Source organism: Chionomys nivalis, chromosome X, assembly GCF_950005125.1.
Source record: "Chionomys nivalis chromosome X, mChiNiv1.1, whole genome shotgun sequence".
NCBI lineage: Eukaryota > Metazoa > Chordata > Mammalia > Rodentia > Cricetidae > Chionomys > Chionomys nivalis.
The window spans coordinates 18623815-18644772 of record NC_080112.1 but is presented as its reverse complement, the minus strand read 5'-3'; the positions used below and the strand labels follow the sequence as shown (position 1 = coordinate 18644772).

The window sequence follows — 20958 nt, the reverse complement described above, 5'->3', positions numbered from 1 at the left end:
ACCAGAAAAATGCCATTAGGACAATTGTCTGCTCTACACTACCCAGGTCCAATTCAACACTCTCCTCAGAGTTCTGGAAATGCCCTGTTGCCCTCAGGCAACCCTAATCCTCCCTTCCCCTAGACTCCGGCCAAACTTGAGAACTCCACTGGCCTGCTTCTTTCAGAACCCCTTGATCCTCCTCTCTGCTGCTGCCCTATCCTTATAAAGTGCCACACATGGCCCTCCTCGACAGCCCCGTTCCTTAGCCAGCTGTCCCACGTCTCTTCTCCTCTGTAGCCCCTTCCTCCTCTGTGTTCCTAGCCATCTCCTCTCCCTGAACCCCAAGCCTTACCCTCACCCCAGTCTTTTGTCCTCCTGTTGAGTGTCCTGCCCTCAGCAGCAACACAACGCCCTTGAAGAGCTCTGAACCTCTTCTCAGGTTTTTGAGCTCCTGTGAACTGTCTGCTCTTCCACATGGGCCCCTAAGCTCTCAGAAACTTGTTCTCCATCTCAGGGACCTATGCTCCTTCGGCCATCGTACGCCTAGCACTATCTCTCTCAAATTCCTGACTTACTCTGAGGCTCCTGTCCTGCGCAGAGCCTTTCCACCCTCCCAAGACTTCTCCCCTCCTTTAATATCGCCCTTCAGAACCCTGAGACCTAGATTCTGAATTTATCTTAGCCTCTGACCCGAGTCCTTTTCCTTTTCTCCTCCTCTCCAGCCATTTGTCCTCTTGCCCTAAGTCTCCCACATTTCAACCCAGGAGTTAACCTTCCCCTGGTCAGCTACATTGTCCTAATCAACTGACTTCTCTTCCCACCCTCCATACGCCTGCCTACAGTCTCAACCGATCCTCCTTGCCCAGCACACAGATTCCTAAGCATCCCGGAACTGCTTCTAGAACCCAGAGCCCTAATCTTTCCTCAGAAATGTCCTTCCCTTCTCCCAGCCTCCTCATATGTCCTAAACAAACTACCTTGTCTTTCACATCCTGTCCCCGCATCGCCAGCATTTCAACCTTCCCGACTTCTGCCATCACTTTCAAACTCCTGCCCCTCCCCCAATTTGCTCAGCCCTCCTTCCCTCGGGCATTCTGCCTTAGTGTCTGGCAGTTCCACTGTGACTTCTGCCCTCCCCCCACACCTTCCTAGCCTGCTCCCAAGGATTCTGCTTTTCCCATCCTCATTTTCTCCCCTTGTAGAACTCTATACTCACCACCCTTCTGCCTTCCCAGAGCTGTATATCCTCCGCGGGAGCACTGGGCCCTCATGCCCAGCCTCCAATGTTCCTAACATATTTCTCAGTGGCTTCCCCTCCTAAGGCCTATTACCTTTACCCTGAGCCTCCTGCCCTCTTGTGCAGACTTTGCACCCCTCCAGATTCTGGACCTAACTACAGGTATCTTACACTTCTCCACAGATATTTTTGCCCACTGAGGCACCTAAAATCCACGATTTGACCCAGAACCCCATCTATCCACAGGCACCTTCCCTCCCCCACAAGCTAGGCCCATTACCCTAACATTGGATCCTAAGCTGCCCCTGACTTCCTCCCTTCTCTCCAAATCTTCTATGCACCCCAGATCCTCCTCTAAACCCTATTTAGAGTCCCACCCTCACCAGACCCTTCCTCCAGTATTTAGTTCTTGACCTATCACATGTGTAAGCTAAACTCTTCACTATTAGTGAAACTCCCTGTCTTGAGAGTTTTCTGTGAATGGATGCGTGTGTGTTTGTTCTAAGCAGCAACTGTATCCCTGATCCTGGGATGGGGTAGAAGAGTGTTTGAGTTGCCCTGTCGATGGAGTTGCAGACCACTGTGCGCCCCATGTGCATGTTTGACATCAAACTGCGGGCCTGTGCACAAGCAGGCAGCTCCTGGGTGCTGAGACAGACGCCCAGCTCCAGAGTCTCCCAGGCTAACTGAAGGGCGCGCATGTCTATTCGCCAGCCCACTTTCCTGCAGCAGGCTCCTGCTTTTCTATGAGCCTATGCCCTCCCTGACGCATCTTCTCCTCCACTGTTTACCCTAGTCCCCTCAGTCTCCTGCCTAACTTAGGCCTCCTATCATCCTCCTGCATAAATCCTCACTCTCCTTGTGGCCTCCCTCCCCATGTGACCTCCTGATCACCTGTACATATTCCTTGTCCTCCTGGGTAATTTTCTGCCCCTTCTAGTCACCTTACCCAATCTATGGGCCACTCCCCCCTGTGTGGGGGAAGAGAGCATTCTTCCCCTTCCCCGGCTTCCTGCCCATCCCAGACTTTGACTTTTCCTGTACACAGGGACCCTTAACTCTTATCTCTTATCTTTATTCTTCTTACCCACATAGTGCCCACCACCCTGGTTCATGATCCTCTCTGCACCATGCATTTTGCTTTCTTCTCGGACTCCTACCTTTTGTACAAGACTGGAATTCCCAATATTATTCACTTTTGTCCCCTTGACCTGTCTCCTGCGGTCTCAGACTCCTGCTGTCCGCCCAAGCATGCAGCCCTCCTGTCCGGCACTCTGCCCCTCCTTAGCCTCCTACGGTTCCACGATCTTTTCTTCTCCATAGTCCCTGCCCTTCTGCCCTCCTAACTTCATGTCTTTCTGAACCTGCTGTCTTTCTTCCCAGCCTGTGGTGCTCCTGGTGAGTGTCCTGTCCTCCTGACAACCACCGTGCATTGCGGTAGTCACTGAATTTCCACACAGACATCCATGCTCCTGTCAAGAACCTGCCAGTCGACGCAGACACCTAAGAGCCCAAACATTTGTCCTCCACTGCAGGGGCCTGTGCCGAGCCATCTTGTCATCTTCCTAGCCTGCTAGCGTCCCTTTCAATATCCTGTCTTCCCCTGGAATCCTAGGCACTCCCTGGGCTTTCTGCCGTCCTCCCCAGATTTCCTCCTTCCTTCGCAGTCACCTTACCCAGCCACGATACCTAGATTTCTGCCTTACCACAGCCTCCAATCCAAGAGTCCTAAGCTTCCTGCCCTTTTTCCCAGGCATTTTCTCTCTTATGCTGACATGTTGACATTTTAACACAGATGCTGGCCTTTACTCATCTAGATATCCTGCTCTTTGTCGACTGACGTCTTCTCTTTCTATCTGCCCTCCATTCTAAACCTCCACTGGTTTTTTTTTTTTGGCCTTGTAGCAGACATTTCTAGACACCCCAGAATTGCTTCTGGAACTCAGTATCTTTATCTCCAAGAACTTCAGCCCAGCCTTCTTACTCGCTGAGAAACTCCTTTCCTCTCTCCAGCGTCATTCTCCTAGACCCAGCATCTCCAATCTTCCAGTCCTCCTGACATCTCCCAACTCCCTGCATTCCCCTTTGTCTTCTGCTTTCCTATGTATCCTGCCCTTCTTCCTATCCTTCTCCTGACCTGTTCCACAGGCATTTCCTCCTCCTCCTCTTCTAGCCACATATCCTCATCATTCTTCTGCTTCCCCTGAGCCTCCTTCCCTCCTCAGGAGCATTCATCCTTCCTATCAAGTCTGGAACACTCTTGACATCCGCCACATGGTCTGGTCATCTCTCATGGCTCTTGGGACCTACTGGAGCCTCTTACCTTCACCCTCAAACTCCTGTCCTCTTGCCTAGACTTGGTGTCCTTGGACTACCTCTGGATCTACCAGCGGACACCTTGCCCACCCCAAACCTCCATCCATTCTCTGATCCTGGCAACCTCAGATTTCTACTGCACCCATCTGTTTTCTTCTTGGCCAGCCCAGTCTAGTTTCTGTTCTCCCTGACTAATAAACCTGTCTGCAGCATGTATCTTGTCTTTCTCTCAGGCCCCTAATAGCTTTCTACAACGCTCCAAATCATCTGGTTTTAGCCTCCCCATTTCCTTGACCCCCCCCTCTGAGTCTTTGCCCTCACATCACATCTTAAGCTGCCCTTGACTTTGTCTGCTCTCCCCCAGAATCCCACCTTCCCCAGATCCTCCTCAAAACCTATTTGGGATCCCACCTTCACCAGAACCTCTTTCCAGTAACTCAGCTCTCCAACTATATCATATGCATAATCTATACTCTTCTCTATTAGTAAAAATTGCCCACTCCTAATAATCATTACAATTTTCTGTGAGTGGCTGCTTGGCCTTTGGCCTGTGTATGTGTTCGAAGCAATAAGGGCACTCTTGGTCCGAGAAGAGTCAGAAGACAATGCCAGATCCCCTGCGACTGGAGTTGTAGATTGTTATGAGATGATGTGGGTACTTCAGTTCCAATTTCCAGCCTGTGGAGATGCAGACAGTTGTTCTGAGTGCCAAGACAGATATCTAGCCTCTGACCCTCCTGTTATCTGAAGTTGTGGCCCTATAGTAAAGCTAATTTTCCTTCAGCGGGCTCCCATTTTCTATGAACCTTCTGCTCTCCCTCAAACCTGCCTTCTGCAGTCCATCTAGATCCCCTCAGCCTCCTGCCAAATTATGGCCTCTTAGCAAACTCCTTAGCCTCCTGCCTGTACCTTCACCATCCTTACCCAGCACAGTGCCTCCTGCTTACCTCCACATACCCTGTCCTCCTCTCTAGCCTCCCTTCTGTCCATCCTACCCTCCACCAGAGCCTTCTTACATCTTGCTAAGAGCCCCTTGACCTCTGTCCAGGCTCCCTGCCCTCCTCCGTATTGGGGGCTGTGGCCCCAGACCCTGAATTTCCTGTTATGCTTGCAGCTGCTCTGAGCAAAACAACTTGTTTTCCTGTGTTTGCAGCTACTCTGAGCATGAGACCCTCAGGAGTTCCTGGTGGCAGGGGACTGGTTTCTGGTGGGTTTGCCTGGGGCGTGGCTACCAGTTAAGGATCCCTATATAAGTGGTTCTGGAACACAATAAAGGCGGCATTCCTGTTTCAAGGATGGCCCATGTCTGTCTGTGTGTCTTTGTGTGTTTAAGTCATCAGGCCCTTGCCCGGCTCGCCTACTCTCTCCTAGTGCAGGCTCCACACTACAGGCGTAGTACCGTAGTACACGTAGTACAGACGGTACACCTCTCCAGCTTCTCACTCTCCCCGTGGCTGGTGGCTGGTGGCTGGGACCCTTCTCTGCAGCCCTCATCACCATTCTTTCCCACACCAGCCCAGTGCCTAATCTCTTTGGAGCATCCAATCCTGCCTTCCCCTCAGATTCATTTCCTTGTCAAACAAGACACCACGCCTAGCCTTCAGCCCTCTCTCCCCCAGGATCCTCCTGTTCTCTGCCCCCTTGGTCTCCCGCTGGCCTGCCAATCAGGTAGTCTCCTCTCCAGAAGCTGGCACTCCACTTGCCTCGCACTCATTCATTAGCACCTGATTCTTCTCCCTTCCCTGTGGCCCCCTCCCCTGCCCTCCTGTCTTACTCCCCAATCTTTTGGCCTCTGGGTGACTGCCTTATGCTTCTTTAGAGCACTGTGTCCTAGAACAGTTTCTGAGTCATACTTGTACCTCCTGTCTCCCAGGTCTTCTGTCCTCATTTCCTGTCTCCCTGTCTAGCCTGACACCTAGACTCCTGCCTTATCTCAGACTCCTGTTCACAGCCCTGGGGCCTTCTGTGCCCCTCCCCTGTTTTCTTAAATGTCATCCTCTGACATTTCACCCCAGACTTTTGCTATTCCCCAGCCCATCATCCCTTAGCAACTTGACTAGCTTCCTGCTCTCCATCTTCTAAGCCCCGACCAGATCATCCTAAGCTCCTGAAAACTCTTCCGGCCCTCAATATCCTACTCTTTCAGGGAACTTCTTTCCCTTTTCCAAGCATTATCACTAGGTCCAGACTGTGACCCAGTAGTAAACCTCCTAACCCCAGCCCCACCCCTAGGATTTCCAGTCTTCCAGACATATGCCCCACCACCACCTCCATCCTCCTGCCCCAACTCATGAATCCGCCCAACCCATCCCTCCTGCGATCCTCCCCAGCTTCATGCTCACCCACTGTTTCTGCGATCCTCCCCATCCACCTCCTCCGTGGTCCTCAGATTTCCATTTTCCCATATGCTCCTTTGTTATTCTTTGACACATGACATCACCATCCTTCCGTCCTCCTGTATCTGCCTCTCCTCCTCCAGATCACTCAGCCCCCACCCACCCCAGCATTCAATCCTCCTGCCCTCCTGTTGTCCTTCCGAGTTTTCTCACATCCCCATACCCAGCAGGATCTCCTGCGGCCTGCTACCCTAACCCAAGTCTCTGCTTCTCCTGTCCAGTCTTTGTGCCCCTCCTCAGCCTCTTGACCACCGAGTCTCTTGAGCTCCCCCAAGGCACTTGTACTTTTCCTGAGTCTCCAAACCATGCCCTGATACTGACACCCTCCCCGAGAGACACCTGCCCTCTAGTCTAGTCATCTTTTTCTTGCACAGAATCTTTATCCACCCTTGATTTCCTGTTCTCCTTGTCAACAACTTACTCCCTTCCCACGTCCTCCTCTATTCCCTACCTGGTACCCCACCCTACACCAGATCCTTCCTTCCTGTACTCTGCGCTTCAACCATGACTGGAGGAAACCAACCTCTTCCAGGTTATTAAAAATTCACCATGTTGAAATTTAAAAAGATAGTCTTCTGTGGATGGAGGCTTTGCCTGCACGTGTTCTGAACACCAAATGCATGAATAGTTCCTGAATGGGGGTGAGAAGATGGTATTGAACCCCTGGAACTGGAGTCAAAGATGGTTGTGAGTCTTCATGTGGGTTTTTTGAATCAAACCTGTGTCCTCTCTAAAGGAACAGGAAGTTGTCATGACTGCTGAGCTATGCCTCCAGCTTCAAACTCCCCCAGTTGGTCTGAACTTTTGGTCCTATCCTGCAGCCATCTTTCTTGTAGCAGGAGCCCATCTTTCCCTAAGCTTTCTGCCCTATACAAACTCTCTTCACCTCCCCTGGGATAGCTGACCTCCTCAGCCTGCCAACCAGGCCCTCCTAACAAAACCCTCATTTTCCTGCCCTCATCCTCTCCATTACTTCCTACCATGCCTTGCTCGTGTCCACACATGCCTGCCCTCCTCTCTAGCCTTCTTCCGTCTCTCCTGCCACGCTGCCATCCATCTGAGCCTCTTCCTTCTCTACAAAGCTTCCTGTCATCTTCCCAGGCTTCCACCCCATTCTTCCTTCCACTCCAGCCTAGTGGCTAATTTCTCTGCCTTAATATCCTCCCAGGAGAACCCAATCCTGCCTTCTCTTCAGACTCCTCACCTCCTGGTACAACACCTGACCTCTGTTCCCTTTGACCTTTTGCTGCCCTGCCCTCCTCTCTAGCACTCTGCCCTCCCCAATCATCTACATTTCCATGAGCCTTCTCTCCTGCTTCCTGGCCTTTGCCTTCCGTCCCTCCAAGTCTTCCAGTGTCTGACTCTCCTGCCTCACATGCCAGTCTTCGTCCTATGAATGACTGCCTCAGCAGCCATTCTGTCCCACAGCAGACTTTCTGACTTTTCCTCAGGATTCTGCACCCCTATGAACTCTCTGTACATCCCTCCCACAGCCTCCAGAGCCCCTACCCTCTTGCCTTCCATTCTGGTAACCTACGCTCACACAGGCCACAGTGCTATCCTCCTTCTCGGCTCTGCTCCCTCTATAAACCCTAACCGCCTCTGGCCTCCTAGGCACATGCTGAGCTTCCTGTCCTCCTGAGTAGAGTCTTGCTGTCCTCACGAGACTTCTGCTCTCCTTCGAGGTCTGACTACACCGCCCCGATGCCTATACTGCTTGTTTCCCTCAGCCTCTAACAAACAAGTCCTGAAACCTTAGCCCTCCACCCCAGTCATTTGTCCTCATGCCACCGAGCCTCCGGCATTTCAGCCCACAGATGGTGGTCTTTACCCAGGTAGTCATAGCCAACTGACCTACTTTCTTCCTTTCTGCCCTACGGCTCCCAAGTCTAAACTGGACCTTCCTAGGTTGATACACAGAATCCTAAGCATCCTGGGACCGCTTTTAGAACCATGTCCTACTCTCCCTACGGACCCCTTCCATCCTCCAAGCCTTCTCACTTGCCCCAGAGTCCTGCCCTCTATCAAACATTCTACCCTGAGACTGAACATTTCCAGTCTTCCAGATTTCTGTCATCACCCGCAATCTCGCAATCCTACCAACAATACCAGCACATGCCCTGTCCCTCCTGCATTCCCCCGTAGTTTCTTGCAATCCCTGTTTCTCCTGCCACAAACCCTGCTAAAACATTCCCCAGGCTTCTGCTTTCCCTATGCTGAGTCTTCTCTCTATTATCCTCTATCACTCGTTCCTCTGGGATGAGGATGGTGTGTAAAACATCACTCACTCCTCTGGGACCAGGATGGTGTGTAAAACATTACTCACTCCTCTGGGACAAGGATAGTGTGTAAAACATCACTCGTTCCTCTGCTGTGAGCCCCATGTGGATTCTTTGAATCAAACTTTGGGCCTATAGAGGAGCAGAGAGTTGTCCTGAGTGCTGAGTCAGATGTCAGGTCCCAGACTCTTCTGGTCTGTCCTCGAGCAGATACAACAGACTCCCATTTGTCTGTGAACCTCTGCCTGCTCTGCTACGTGTCTTTTCCTCCACTCTTCACCCTGATTCACTCAGCCTCCAGGCTAAGTCCTCCTTCTCCTGCCGCCCGCATTGCTTCCTGCTTACCTCACATAATCCAGTCCTCCTGTCTAGGCCTCTGCTGTTTCCATCCTACCATCCATGCGGCTTCCTGGTCTCCTACAGAGAGCTTTCCAGTCTCTTCTCAAGCTTCCTGCCCCTACCCAATTTGACCCTTCCTCTAGACTGGAACCCTCCCCAGCATCACTCATCTGCATTGTTCTTATGAACCCTGCTTAGTGCCTACACTCCCTGGTTCATGACCTCCTCCTGAAACATGTGCGCTTTTCTCTCAGACTTCTGTCTCACGACCAGGGCATCAAACTCTCCTGGTCAGATTGCTTCCCATCTCCTAGAATCCACTCTCTGTTGCAGCCCTGTCCTCCTGATACCCTGATATTTCTTGAGCACTGTGCCCCTTATCTCTATCCCCCCATTCTCCCATAGCCTTTTCTTCTCTCTGGCCTTTGCGTACTACCCTGTCCTGGCCAGCTAGGCTTCTCATATATCTGACCTCCGGCCTTATCCCCCTCCCCAGGCTTTTTGTCTTCCCTGTGAGTGTCCTGCCCTCCTCAACAGCACTTTGATCTCAGACAGTCTCTTAATTTCCAACAAGGCTTCCATGCTTCTGCCAAAGCCTGCTCTTCCTCACAGATGCCTAAGGCCCCAGAAACTTGTCCCCCGCTCTGGGGACCTGTGCTCAGCCTGCTATCCTCCCTTTCAATATCCTGTCTTCCCTTAAGACTCCTAGGCACTCCCTGAGCCTCCTGTCCTCCTGAGCAGTCATGCCTTCATCCCCAGACTTCTCCCTTCCTTTCCGGTCTCCCTACACAGCCTGCTCCCTACCATTCTGCCTTACTTCCGCCTGTGAACTATGACTCCAGAGGCCCATTCCTCCTCCCCAGCAATTTGCTCTGTTACTCCCGAGCCTCCAACATTTCAAAACGAATGTGGGCCATTACCCAACCAGCCACCATGTCCTCAGGCAAATGACCTCCTCTCTACATTTCTGCCCTCCACTGGCTAAGCCTCCAGTGGAACGCCATGGCCGGGGATCCAGATTCTTAAACACCCTGGGACTGCTTCTGGAACTCAATGCCCTACTCTCCCCCAGGAGCTCCCTTCCCGCCCCATTCTTCTCACTTACCCAAGACTCCTACCCATTCTTGAGATTCCCACTCGAAGGTGCAGTATTTCCAACCTTCCAGACTTGTGCCATCACTTCCACCCCGTCCTCATGACATCTGCCCACCCGGTCCCTTCTAGCATTCGGCCTTACATTTCTTGCAATCCCTGCCTCCTGCCCTCCTCCCTATAGCCCAACTAACATAGGCCCCAGGCTTCTGTTTATTCCTGTCCTCATTCTCCTCTCTTCCAGCTCCCTATCCTCAACATCTTGGGCCCTCTTAGCATCTCCAGATCATTCGACCGTCATCCCCAGCCCACAGCGCTCCTGATAGCTTCCCCAGGCCACTCATTCACTCATGTCACTAGGGATCTCCTGAAACCTGCCATCCACAGTCACAGTCTCCTGTCCTCCTGCTCAGACTTTTTTAGAGACAGGGTTTCTCTGTGTAGCCATAGAAGTCCTGAAACTTGCTATGTAGACCAGGCTAGCCTAAAACTCAGACATCTACTTACCTCTGCCTCCCGAGTGCCATGATTAAAGGTGTGCACCACCAATCCCAGCTCCCTCCACTACTTTTTGACCTGCTAATAGACAACTGGAACTCAACACAAGACTTCTTTGCCCAAGCACCTAGATTCCACTTTCTGCTTTGACCCTGAAAGACTCCTCTATGGGTGCCTTCCGTCCTCCCTCGTCTAAGCCTTTCACCTTGCTATAACACTGCAACCTGCCCCCTACTCCCTTCCTTCTACTCCAACTCCCCCCTTTCCACATCCTCTGCTAAACCCTATTTAGAATCCGCCCTCACCAGAACCTCTCTCCAGTACTCGGATCTCCATTTATTGCGTGTGTAGGCTAAAACCTTCCCTAAAGGGAGGGGAGAGGCAGGGAGGGGAGCAGAGAAAAATGTAGAGGTCAATAAAAATCAATAAAAAAAAAACTCCCCCTAGAATCATTGCACATTTTCTATGAATGCCTGTGTGTATGTTGTAAGCAGCAAATGCATCTGTAACCCAGCATAGCCCTAGCTACCCTGTCATTGACCTAGCCTTCTACCCATCCTCTCAAACTCCTGAGTTCCTCTGTTCTCCTAGGAGCAACCCGAGCATCCCGTCCTGCTCAGTCTTACCATCCTCCTCAAACTCCTCTGTCCTTTCCAGTCTCCCTAGACAGCCCTGATAGCTAGACTTCTCCTTTACCTCAGTCTCTGATCCAAAATTCCTAAGAATCTCAATCCAGATGGTCGCCTTTACCCAGTCATCTGCACTGCCCTTGGCCTTCTGACATTCCTTCTATTCTCCATCTGTTAAGTTTCAATTGGATCCCCTGGTACTCAGATTCCTAGGTGCCCTAATTTGCATCTGGTCCTCAGTGACCTAATCTCCCAAGGAACACACTTCTATCCTATCTGTTTTCACCAGGAGAAGGCTTCAACCCCTATCCCCACACCTAGCATTTCCAATCTTCCTGATTTTGACAATCACTTCCCATCTCTGGCCCCTATCCAAGACATCTGCTTAATCCTCTTCCTCTAATTCTGTCTTAATTTTTAGCAATTCAACTGTCTCCTGGCCTCCTCCCCACCATCCTCTCAATAACTTCCTCAGTCCTCTGCTTCTTCCTCCCTTCTGTTTTAAACCCCTATGCTCCTTAAGATGTTGTCCCAGAATCTCATTCTCTCCTCAGGAGCATGTACCCCCATTCTCAGCTTCATCCCTTATGATATCATCTCCAGTCTGCTCATTGCCCTGTGTCTCTGGGGACTTCCTGAAACCTGATACCCTCCCCATGAGCCTTACAGTATTCAGCCTATTGCCTATCCTCCTGACCTGACTCTGTGTACTTCCACAGACTTTAGACTTTCCATGAACCTCTTTTCCCAGGATTCTCAATTTCCAGAGCCTCTGGTTCCATTCACTAGGAATATACAGCAAATAGTTCACCTCCTCCCAGGTCTTCTCCACTCTTATGATACTCTGACCATTTACCTCACTAGCATCCTCTTTGTGTGTCTCCTGACACTTCTATTTGTCCCTTCTTCCTAGTCTCCTGTCACCTCCATCTTCTTTCCACCCCATCCTCCTAATGCCCTCAGATCTACCTGTACCCTTACCCCCCTTCAGAGTCTGGACTCTTCCCTTCACCTCTACCCTGTCCCTGAGCTTCCTCCTCTCTTCCCCAAACTTCTGTTGTCCTGCTGACCATTATGCCCTTTTAGGGTGCTTCCTTCTCTCCTCCTCTTCATCTACATTCTATTCTCCTATATTCTACCACCAGCCTCACCATCTCTCCCTCCTCTTCAGTCAACTATATGAATATTAAACCTCTTGTAGCCTTACCTACTCACCCTAGGCTCCGTTTTGCTTTGTCACCATGGTCCTGCCCTTCTGCCCAGACTCTTAAGTTCTTCCTAAACTTTTGTCCTTTCAATTTTTCTGTCCTCCTCTTCATCCTCCAATGTTTGCCTGAGTCTTCTGCCCTGCTCCCTCGCCTTCCTCATCCTGCTTCTTAGTCTCCCTCCTACTATCCTCTCCAGGTGTTGCCCTCTCCATCTTACCCTTAGGCTGAGTGTGTGACCCCCTCCTCATGCGTCTAGAACCCTTGAGTCCTCACTTCTCTTCTCTACCTTTCTATGTCTGTATACCCTCTCTGCTCTCCGGAGTCCTTCCACTACCTATTCTCTGCCCTCCATATTGAAGCCCATACCCTACACAGCATCCTCCTGCCCAGCTCTTAGCTCCCCTTGGATTCTCTATCATCCTCTAGTGTCCTTCATCTTTTCCTGGGCTTTCTGTCTCCACCAGCTTCCTACCCTCACTCTGGGCCTGTTGACTTCCTCTGCAGACTCCCACCTTCCCCTTTAGCCTCAGGCCCTTCTCCGTGTCCTTCTCTATAAACTTCTATTTCCTCCCAATCTCTTGACCAGTATCTGCCTCCTGCTCTGTAACTCATGTTCTTAGATACCCTCACAGAGTCCTGTTCACCTGCCTCATCAACCTCATCCTTCCTTCTCTCAGCCCATTCCTTCCACTAAGGGACTTATTCTCTTTCCCTCCAATCAATCCTCCCCCCCCCCCCCCCGCCTTCCTCTGTCCCTCAGAACCTGCTCTCAATCTGATTCCTTCCCTCTGTCTGGCCTTCCGGTCTTTGTGGCGTCCAACGTCGGGCTATTTTGCCCCCGCCCCGACACAAGGGGGACGCAAGCTCCATCTTTCCCAGCCTTTGCGAACAAGTTACCGGAGCTCAGAAAGTGTAAAAGCTTGTTAGCTTTTACAACGCGCTCCCTGCTCGCTCTCCCTTCTCCCACTCCAGACAGACACAAGTTAAGATCTTTCCTGGTAAAACAGCTCGTGGTGCTATACAAAATATTAAAAATAAATTAGATCAATATGTAAAAACTAGCCAATAAGAGGCTAAAACTAATGGGCCAGACAATATTTTAAAAAATAAAGTTTCCATATAATTATTTTAGACATAAGCCATGTGGGCGGCTGGGTGCCGGAAACACAGCTCCACAGCTCCTATTACAACAGGTCTTTCTCCAGGTCTTCTCTCCTCAGATCCATCCTTCTGCTCTCATCTACCCACCCCTCTTACTCCTGACATCTCTGTTCCTTATTCCTTCTCCATGATCATCTTGCACTCCTCATCCCTAGGCCTTTCTTTAGTCTCTAAATATACCATATGCCTTGGGCTTTGTCCTCATCTGCAGCTTCCTACCCTGAGCCAGTGTGTGTGTGTGTGTGTGTGTGTGTGTGTGTGTGTGTGTGTATGTGTGTGCCTTCCTGATCAGCCCTGTTTCCTCTCTGTGCTTATCCCCAACTCTGGTGCCTTTTACCCTGCCATCCTGTCCTCTGTCAACCTCCTAACCACTCTCAGCATCAGACCCATCTCTAGCCTCTTTCTCTCCTCTGTACACTTAGTTTTCCCCCCTACACGGTAACACACACACACACACGTAGTGCCTAGCTCCACATTTTCCTACTATCTTTTGAACATCTTGCTTTCTCCTCTACTCCCAATCTTAAAGTGAACCATCTTCAGTGTCCTACCCACTCTTTGAGGTTCCATGTTGCTGTCCTTGTTCTATAATTCCAGCTCTCATCAGGAACCTCTCCATCTTCTCTAGCCACTTGTCTTTCTCTGGATAATAACAATCCTTAGCTCCTCCCTTACCCCGTCTTGCCTCTAGCTTTCTGCTCCTCTTCCCCGGATTTCTGCCCTCCCCAAGCCTTCTCTCTTCCCCTAACCTTCCATTAGCCATCTATTTCATTCCTGATTTCATCCTGAGCTCCCAGACCCCCCTCCTCAGTCTTCTGTGTCCCCCAGACCCTTACAGTGCCCTGAGCCTCTGTCCATATCCCACATTTCTCTCACGTCTGCTACCTTCTCCAGCTTCTGTTCTCCTTTAAGCTCCTCTCCCTACTCCCACACTTTCTCAGACTCCACCCCAACTCCTGCACTATTCCTTAGCTTCCTGCACACCTCCTAGGCTTTCTGCCCTCCACAATCTTCTCCTTCCTTCTGGCCATAATTTCGTCCTCAATAGACTTACACCCTATAACCTCATAACCTCCCCTGAACCTTTGCCCTCCTCAACCACCATCTGAACCACTGGCAGTCCTCACCAGCCTGAGGCCTTGCCTTCTCCTTCCTCACCTAGCCTTCTGCCTCTCACATCCTTCCTCGTTTTGCCCATGTGTCCTTCTCTCCAGCCTTCTCCTCTCCAGCCTCTTGGCCCCTTCTTCCTGAAGTCTCCCCATCCCTTCCCAGCTCCCAGCTCTCCTTTCAGCCTATGCCTCAGTCTCAGCCTTCTTTCTGCCTTCACTCAGCTCTGCTCTTCGTCCGCCAACCCAGCCTCATACCCTCCACGACACCTGCCTTCCTCATCACAGGCTGTTCCCATAAGCTCCTACCAGTCTCTTCACTCAGCTTCCCGCCATGCTCCTTACCTTTCTGCCCTATCCCAGATACCCATTCTCCCCTCCAGCCTGTTGTACACCCCAAAACCTTCTGAGCTCCCCAGTCTTATGAACCCGCCTGTTCTTGTCCAGCTTACCTTTCTCAGTCTTCTGTGTTGCACACCAGACATCACTTTCCCTTAACAGTATAGCCGTCGGTCCTGGCCCTCTGCCCTCCCTACCGTATGTCCCCTAGCTCTGCCTGCCTTTTTCTCAGCCTAAACAGCCCCCGGGCCAGCTGCTCATTCTAACAGATTTATATGGTCTTCTGATCCTTCTGACCTGGCTCAGGTACTGTATTCCTGAGCCTTTGGCTCTCTTCCTCTGTCTCCCAACCTTCCTCTGTGCCTCCGGCCCTCATTCTAAACCTTCTGTCCTCCCCCAGCTACCCGTCTCATCCCTGACTTCCCCTTTAGCCTCCTACCTGCCTATCTCGCTTTCAGGCCCAATATATGACCCTCCTGCCCTCCTCACAGTACAACCTTTCCTTGAGCCTCCTGCCCTTTTTTAGAGTCTTCCGCATGGCCCATCCTCCTATCATTCCTCAACCTACCATTCCACCAGCCTATTGTCACCCTTCCCAGAATCCTACACCCCCTGAGCTTCCTACCTTCTACCCCACTCTTCTGCTGCCTCCCCAGCCTTCAGTAGTTCCTACCTGACTTCCTACTGTCCCCACGAGACTCCTGGGTATCTGCTCAGCTTTGTGTCTTTTTTTTCTGAGCCCTCTATGATTCCCAAGGTCTACAGTACACCTCCCCCAGAGCCTCCTGTCCTGCTGTACAGCACCCAGGAGTCTCTTGTCCTGCTCCTGAGGCTTCTACCCTACCACAAGAACTTCCTGACTTTCTCTAGTCTCCCACAATGCATTTGAGCCTCATGTCACCTTTCCTGCCCTCCTGGGTGCCCTTTTCCCAGTCCACACAAGGGTGTCTCTCGCATTCTTGCTGTCTGACCTCCCCCAGCCTCCTCCGCACTGAGCCTCCTGCCCTCTTGCTAAACCCCACCTCACCTCAGCCCTAGGGCTCCTGGCTTCTCTGGTAACCCCTCAAAATGGAGTTCTGAGAGAACAGAGGTAAAGTCATGAGAGAAAAGCAGGCATCCAGCTCCAGCTTGTGGCAGGTGGTTCATTTTGTCATGAGTTCCTCGCATGCTCCTGGCCAGACAGCAGTAAGGACTTTACCACCTGCTCCTGCAGACGGATCTCTGGACTGCACAGAGTGGCCTGAAGAACTTTCTTGCATTTCTGCTTTCTCGTCAGTCTCAATTTGAATTAAACACATTGAGTTCAGACCCTGGAATGAAAGAGAAGCCTTTGCTTCAGCTTCTTTCTCTGAACACTGAATGAAAACAACTGGAACATTCTGGGCCTGGCTCTATTGTTGCCCACTTGGTGTGGGGGGAGTGGAGGGTGCTGGTTCTGTCAAGGGTGGTCTAGGAGGAGGCTCTGAAGCTGCAGTTTCCCTGCTCAGCTCTCTGGATGCCCCCTGCTGGGCTTGGAGCATGCTGTCCTGTACCCCACCCACTTCCCCACACTAGGTATGGTATGGCACCCTAGAAAAGCAGGAGGCATCCAGGCAGTATTTGGTGTACTGAACTAGAGGATTTTCTTTTAACTTTGAGAGACAACAACATGTGGCAACATCAGAAAAGGCAACTCTGACCAGACAGTGCTGGCAGCGCAGAGTTCATCACACATGGAAATGTACGGCCATCCGGGTCCAGTCTCTGAGCTGATTGAAGCTCCACTGCTTGCAATACGGACAGCAAGGAGGTAAAGTGCATCACAACCCCATCACACAGCCAGGGCACTGTGGAGGAAGAAAAGCAGCCAAGGGCCGGGGAAAACAGAGGCTCACAGACTACTCAGGGCCAGAATGGGACATGAACACAAAGCAGAGTCCTAGCTCTACCCCCATCTCCTGGTCCAGAGTCCAGTCCATTGCCAGTGCCTCTGACCTCACACCATAGCCCATACCTGGACACGAGCAGGGAGGGGCTTCCTGGAGCAGGAGGTCTAAGAAGGCAGGGCCTCCGTCTCCATACTCATTTCTCCCAGTAGGTCAAGGTCCTTCTTCTACAGGAAGGCAAGTATACCTGTGAAGCTCCTCCTCAATCGTGCAATCTGCAGTGTAAACACATTCACAGACATGTATTTATACACACACAAAGCTCTCAGTGAAACTTGCCAGAAGAAAGCTATCAGTCCTGAGCTGTGGGAAACAGCAGGGGGGCATGTAGTAGCCACCATTCAGTCTGTGTACCTGAAACGAGAGATATGGAGATCTTCCTCTGGGTCCTTGACTCTTAGTGTGCACCCAGACCACTCTGTCCCTGGGGCCTCCTAGCGTCTTGAAGGTTTCCATCCTAAGAACCGGATACTTGGACCTTGGGCTATTGGTGCCAGAAGAACTGAGGGAAATAGGAGATGAGTGTCCCTTTGGTCATTCGGGCACCCCACCCAAAGCCCCCTGTACTATCCTAAACGCATCTGTATGATATTCCCCCATGTGATCCAGGGATGGAGCCCTAAGGCTGAGAACACAGAGACGGGGTGGTGCCAAAGCTCTCAACATCTTCACTTTCCTGGTAGCAGCCCGATCCTAGGAACCACAATGCCACCATCACCAGCTGAGAGATCTGCATCACAGAACTACCTAGGAGTCCATGGTAAGCTCTACAGAGGTGGGACATTTGGCTCTGTTGAGAGTAAATGGCTTACCAGGGGGTTGAGATTCTATTACTAGGTCCTCCACCACAGCTATTCCTGTCTTCAACATGACTTTCCATAGCACACTCCAAGGAAAGGCAGATGGCCAGCTTCCCTAACCAACGGTCTCTCTTTCTCCCTCGGTCCCCTGGCAGCTCTCTACTCCCCCGCCCCACACACATACAATAGCGTCCTTCCAGGTCATGAAGAAGACTGCAGAAAGGATGGGGGAATGCAGGTCCAGGGCAGGCTGAGTTCCCCCTTCTTCTGTGTGTACCAAGGGCAAACCAAGCCCAGTACTTGAGCCCCATTGTGTTCATGAGATGAGGGAATATGTCTCCCTCACAGTGTTGCTAGGAGATAACCCGAGGTACACTGGCATCTTTTCTATGGCGGGGCCAGAAGGCCTCAGCAACCCCACCACTCTCTAGGCCTCTACCAGAAAGGCCCTTCCTCTTCTAGGCAGGTTCTTCACTCAGCTGCTCCCTGGGCTGCTCAGGAACAGAGGCAGGGATCTCTACATAGGGATCCATCTTGAAATGATCAGAGAATGGAGCCATCACCCAGAAGACCAAGGCCTGAAAAGAAAGAAGACTTCAGAGTTGGCCTCCTGTGCACTCTGCTTCTCCACCCTATCCCAGCAGCAGCTGCTTGCTGCTGGAATCCTTCCCGCTTCCCCAGATCCTGTGGCACACGGCTGCCAGGCTGCTCATGGCTGGAAGATGGGCTTCTGGGTCTTACCAGTGTCATCGCAGGTGCTGCTGGGCAGACAGGGGGATGGGAGAAGCAGGCTGTGGGGGAAAGAGACGATTGTAACCAGTATTTCCTGTTCTTTCCTGTCTTCAGATGCAGAGAACCTCAGGAATGCCCCAGACTGGGTTAGGGGAGCAAGAGGGAGAGCAGGAGGAGCAGGCAGAGGACAGTCCCCTGCCCCATCCCCAAGAGTGCAGGAGGCAGTCTGGAGAAGGGCTGCACAGAGCTGCAGAGACTAACCTTGGGCCTGCATGCAAAGAAGGGGACAGACCTGAGGTTTGGTTCAGAAAAGAACTGTCCATTTTATCTGATCACCTGACATAGGGAGACCGATGGGCAAATATTTACTCTTCTAGCACCTTCCTGGGGGCTCACTGGCCCAATTCACTCTGTCATTTGGGGTTCAGGTTACATCTTAGGAGGCTCCTACAAAAAAAGAGAGGGAGAGAGAGAGAGAGAGAGAGAGAAACTTGAGGCCTGGAAGGTGGGAGGGGCTCCCTGTCTGTGTGTTGGTGATGAGCTGACCCTCCAAGATGTCATAGCCACCCAATACCCTATCATGGAACCACCACCAGGGACACGGGAGAGCCTTGCCTACCTTTTTAGTTTCCAAGCTTGGCTACGCAGCAGGTGTGCCATGGTGTATTCCCTATTTCCACAAACAAGTTATACCCACCAGCCCCCATTTCAACCTGTCCGCGCCTACCTTCCTGCACAGGGCCTGGTAAATCCTGCGGTAGCACCCCCTCTTTCGGGTTTTCCCTCTTTCTGGCCAATCGGAGGCAACAGGTTTGCCAGACTCTGGTGATTCTCTGGATGCCGCGGAAAATGACTAGGCTGTTAAGTTTTTTTGTTTTGTTTTGTTTTTTTGTTTTGTGTGGTATGGGATGCAGTACTGTGGCCCTCCGCGGAGGCCTAAAATGGAGGGGATCAGGCAGTCCCATCTACACCCTTCCCCCCGCGCTCTCTAGGCACTGAGCGGCCCCACGGTCCTTCATGCGGCCGCCCGGCGGGGATGGCGGGGTGGCGTGGGTGGCGCTCTCCACCCGGGGACCGCCGTTGTGGCGGGCGATGGCTCACTCGATCCGCACCTGCAGGCGGACGTTGAGCATCACCGAGGCCACCATATAAAAGTAGGGGAAGTTCACGCGCAGCCGCCAGGCCTGGTCGAAGAAGGTGAGCAGCGTGCGCGTGAGCCCCTTGCAGAAGGCGCTGTAGGAGCCCGCGCATCGCCGCCCAATGCGACAATCGCATTGCCAGGCCGAGAATAGGGCCGCAGCCGCAGCTGCAGCCAACAGGGCCGTCGACACCGCCATCGGCCTGGCTTACCCGCTCACCTGCCACAAAGCCAGCCCAGGGCGTCACCCGGAACCATCCCACGCTGTCGGCAGCCGTGCCCTCGGGCTCCCGGGTCCCTGCAGCACCCAGTGCTCCACCTACCACCCTGCAGCCTCAGTTGCTTCTGGCCTTCCCGCCAGACCTGCCGCTTCTAGGCTCCGCCCCCTCGCCGCAGGCTCTGGGATGATTGAGGTGGAGACCCTGCAGCAGGCTCACAAACTAGCTTCAGGGGTGGGTTAAATGCCCAGCCCCCTGCACTCTGACACCAAGGCCTGGACAAGCTGGTTTAGGGACCCCGCCTCTCCTTCCTAATGGCAGGTCTCTCTTGAGCCCAGGCCCCCTCACTAGACCACTGTGATCCAGTCCCACACAGTATGAGTTCATCTTCACCTCCTTCCTGGTTGCTCAGTGCTTATTCCTGAGGACCAAGTGAATTAGAAAGTGCTAGTGCCAGAGTTGGCTCCTCTGAATCCCCTAGGATAATGGAGGTTTAGCAGGTTTCAACCACTTTGCTAATGTTGTACAGAAACCATATCCAGAAGCCTCAGCCTATGCACACCTTCATCCTTCTTCCCCAGTTTCCTCAGGATTATGTGGCCAACCAAAACTACACACCTTTCTTGAATTCAAATAGAACTGTAACTGTACCATGGAGTGCTACCAAACCTATATTCAAGTATTATTTTCTATTATATTTACTGGTACTGTGTATTTCTGTTTGCAAATTCCAGCATAGCTCCTGGATTTCTAAGAATGCCCCTTTAAACTGTTTATCCTGGTTATTAAGCAAGTTTGTCTTGAATTTACATTTGCTCCTTGTTTATGACCCCTGACACACTAGAGTGCTTAAATGCCCAATTTTTTCACCTGGCTTTATGCTATGTAAACTAAACTAAACCAAAGTAGACCAAATACCATGAAAGCCCTACATATTTAATGAAGCAAGAAATCCTCAGGCTTCCGTATGGTTATAAGTTTAAAAGCAGTCACCTTATTGCTTTTTAAGATTTTACAAGGAAGTTATACCTGAGTATTCCTCTCAAAAATCCCTGTTCACAATCACGTCACTTCCTGAACAACTGCTTGCGGGGACCAGAACATTCCCATATATTTGGATCATTGTCCTTTTTTTGTGGTCGAGATTTTGTTGTTGTTGTTTTGCTTTTTAAGGGAAACCTGAAACATTAAAGAGATAGTACAGCAGGATGGATCCACCGTCCACGCTCCCGTCTGTTCCCAAACACATCATGACTACAGTCCTTGAGAATTAAGGGTAAATATGGACAGTCATGGAGAAAAAAAGATTAGAATTTGTGAAAAGCAGATCTGCCCTTAAAATGTCAAAATAATAATGTCTTTCTATGAAGAAAATATTAAAGTGAGTAAAAAATAAGGATGAGTAGAATGGACTTTCTTCTGGGTTTTTAAAAGTTTATTTATTATATATATGTGCATAGGTGCACACCTGTGTGAGTTTATCGTGCATCAGGCATGTGCCTAGTGCCAATGGAGGCATGCCAATGGAGGCCAGAGGATGTTAATGCACTGATGTGGGTTCTT

At 51.3% G+C, this 20958-nt stretch overlaps 1 protein-coding gene across 2 annotated transcripts; it reads right to left on the bottom strand.

The window, feature by feature from the left end:
- Positions 1-3985: 3985 nt before the first annotated feature.
- On the bottom strand, positions 3986-19514 carry LOC130867193 (small integral membrane protein 10-like protein 2A). 2 transcript variants are annotated; one of them, XR_009056440.1, is made up of 7 exons: positions 18376-19130; positions 18049-18098; positions 16862-17885; positions 16576-16722; positions 16262-16408; positions 15610-15892; positions 3986-4213 (listed from the first exon to the last, which is right to left on the bottom strand). XR_009056440.1 is itself a non-coding variant. In XM_057758907.1 (6 exons), exon 1 carries the CDS (start codon positions 19374-19376, stop codon positions 19137-19139), a length of 240 nt encoding a protein of 79 aa, XP_057614890.1. In that variant the 5' UTR covers positions 19377-19514; the 3' UTR covers positions 3986-4213; positions 15610-15892; positions 16262-16408; positions 16576-16722; positions 16862-17885; positions 18049-19136. The 2 variants fall into 2 exon arrangements, 1 of the variants encoding a protein (XP_057614890.1); XM_057758907.1 differs by having other exon boundaries at positions 18049-19514.
- Between the last annotated feature and the right edge of the window lie 1444 nt (positions 19515-20958).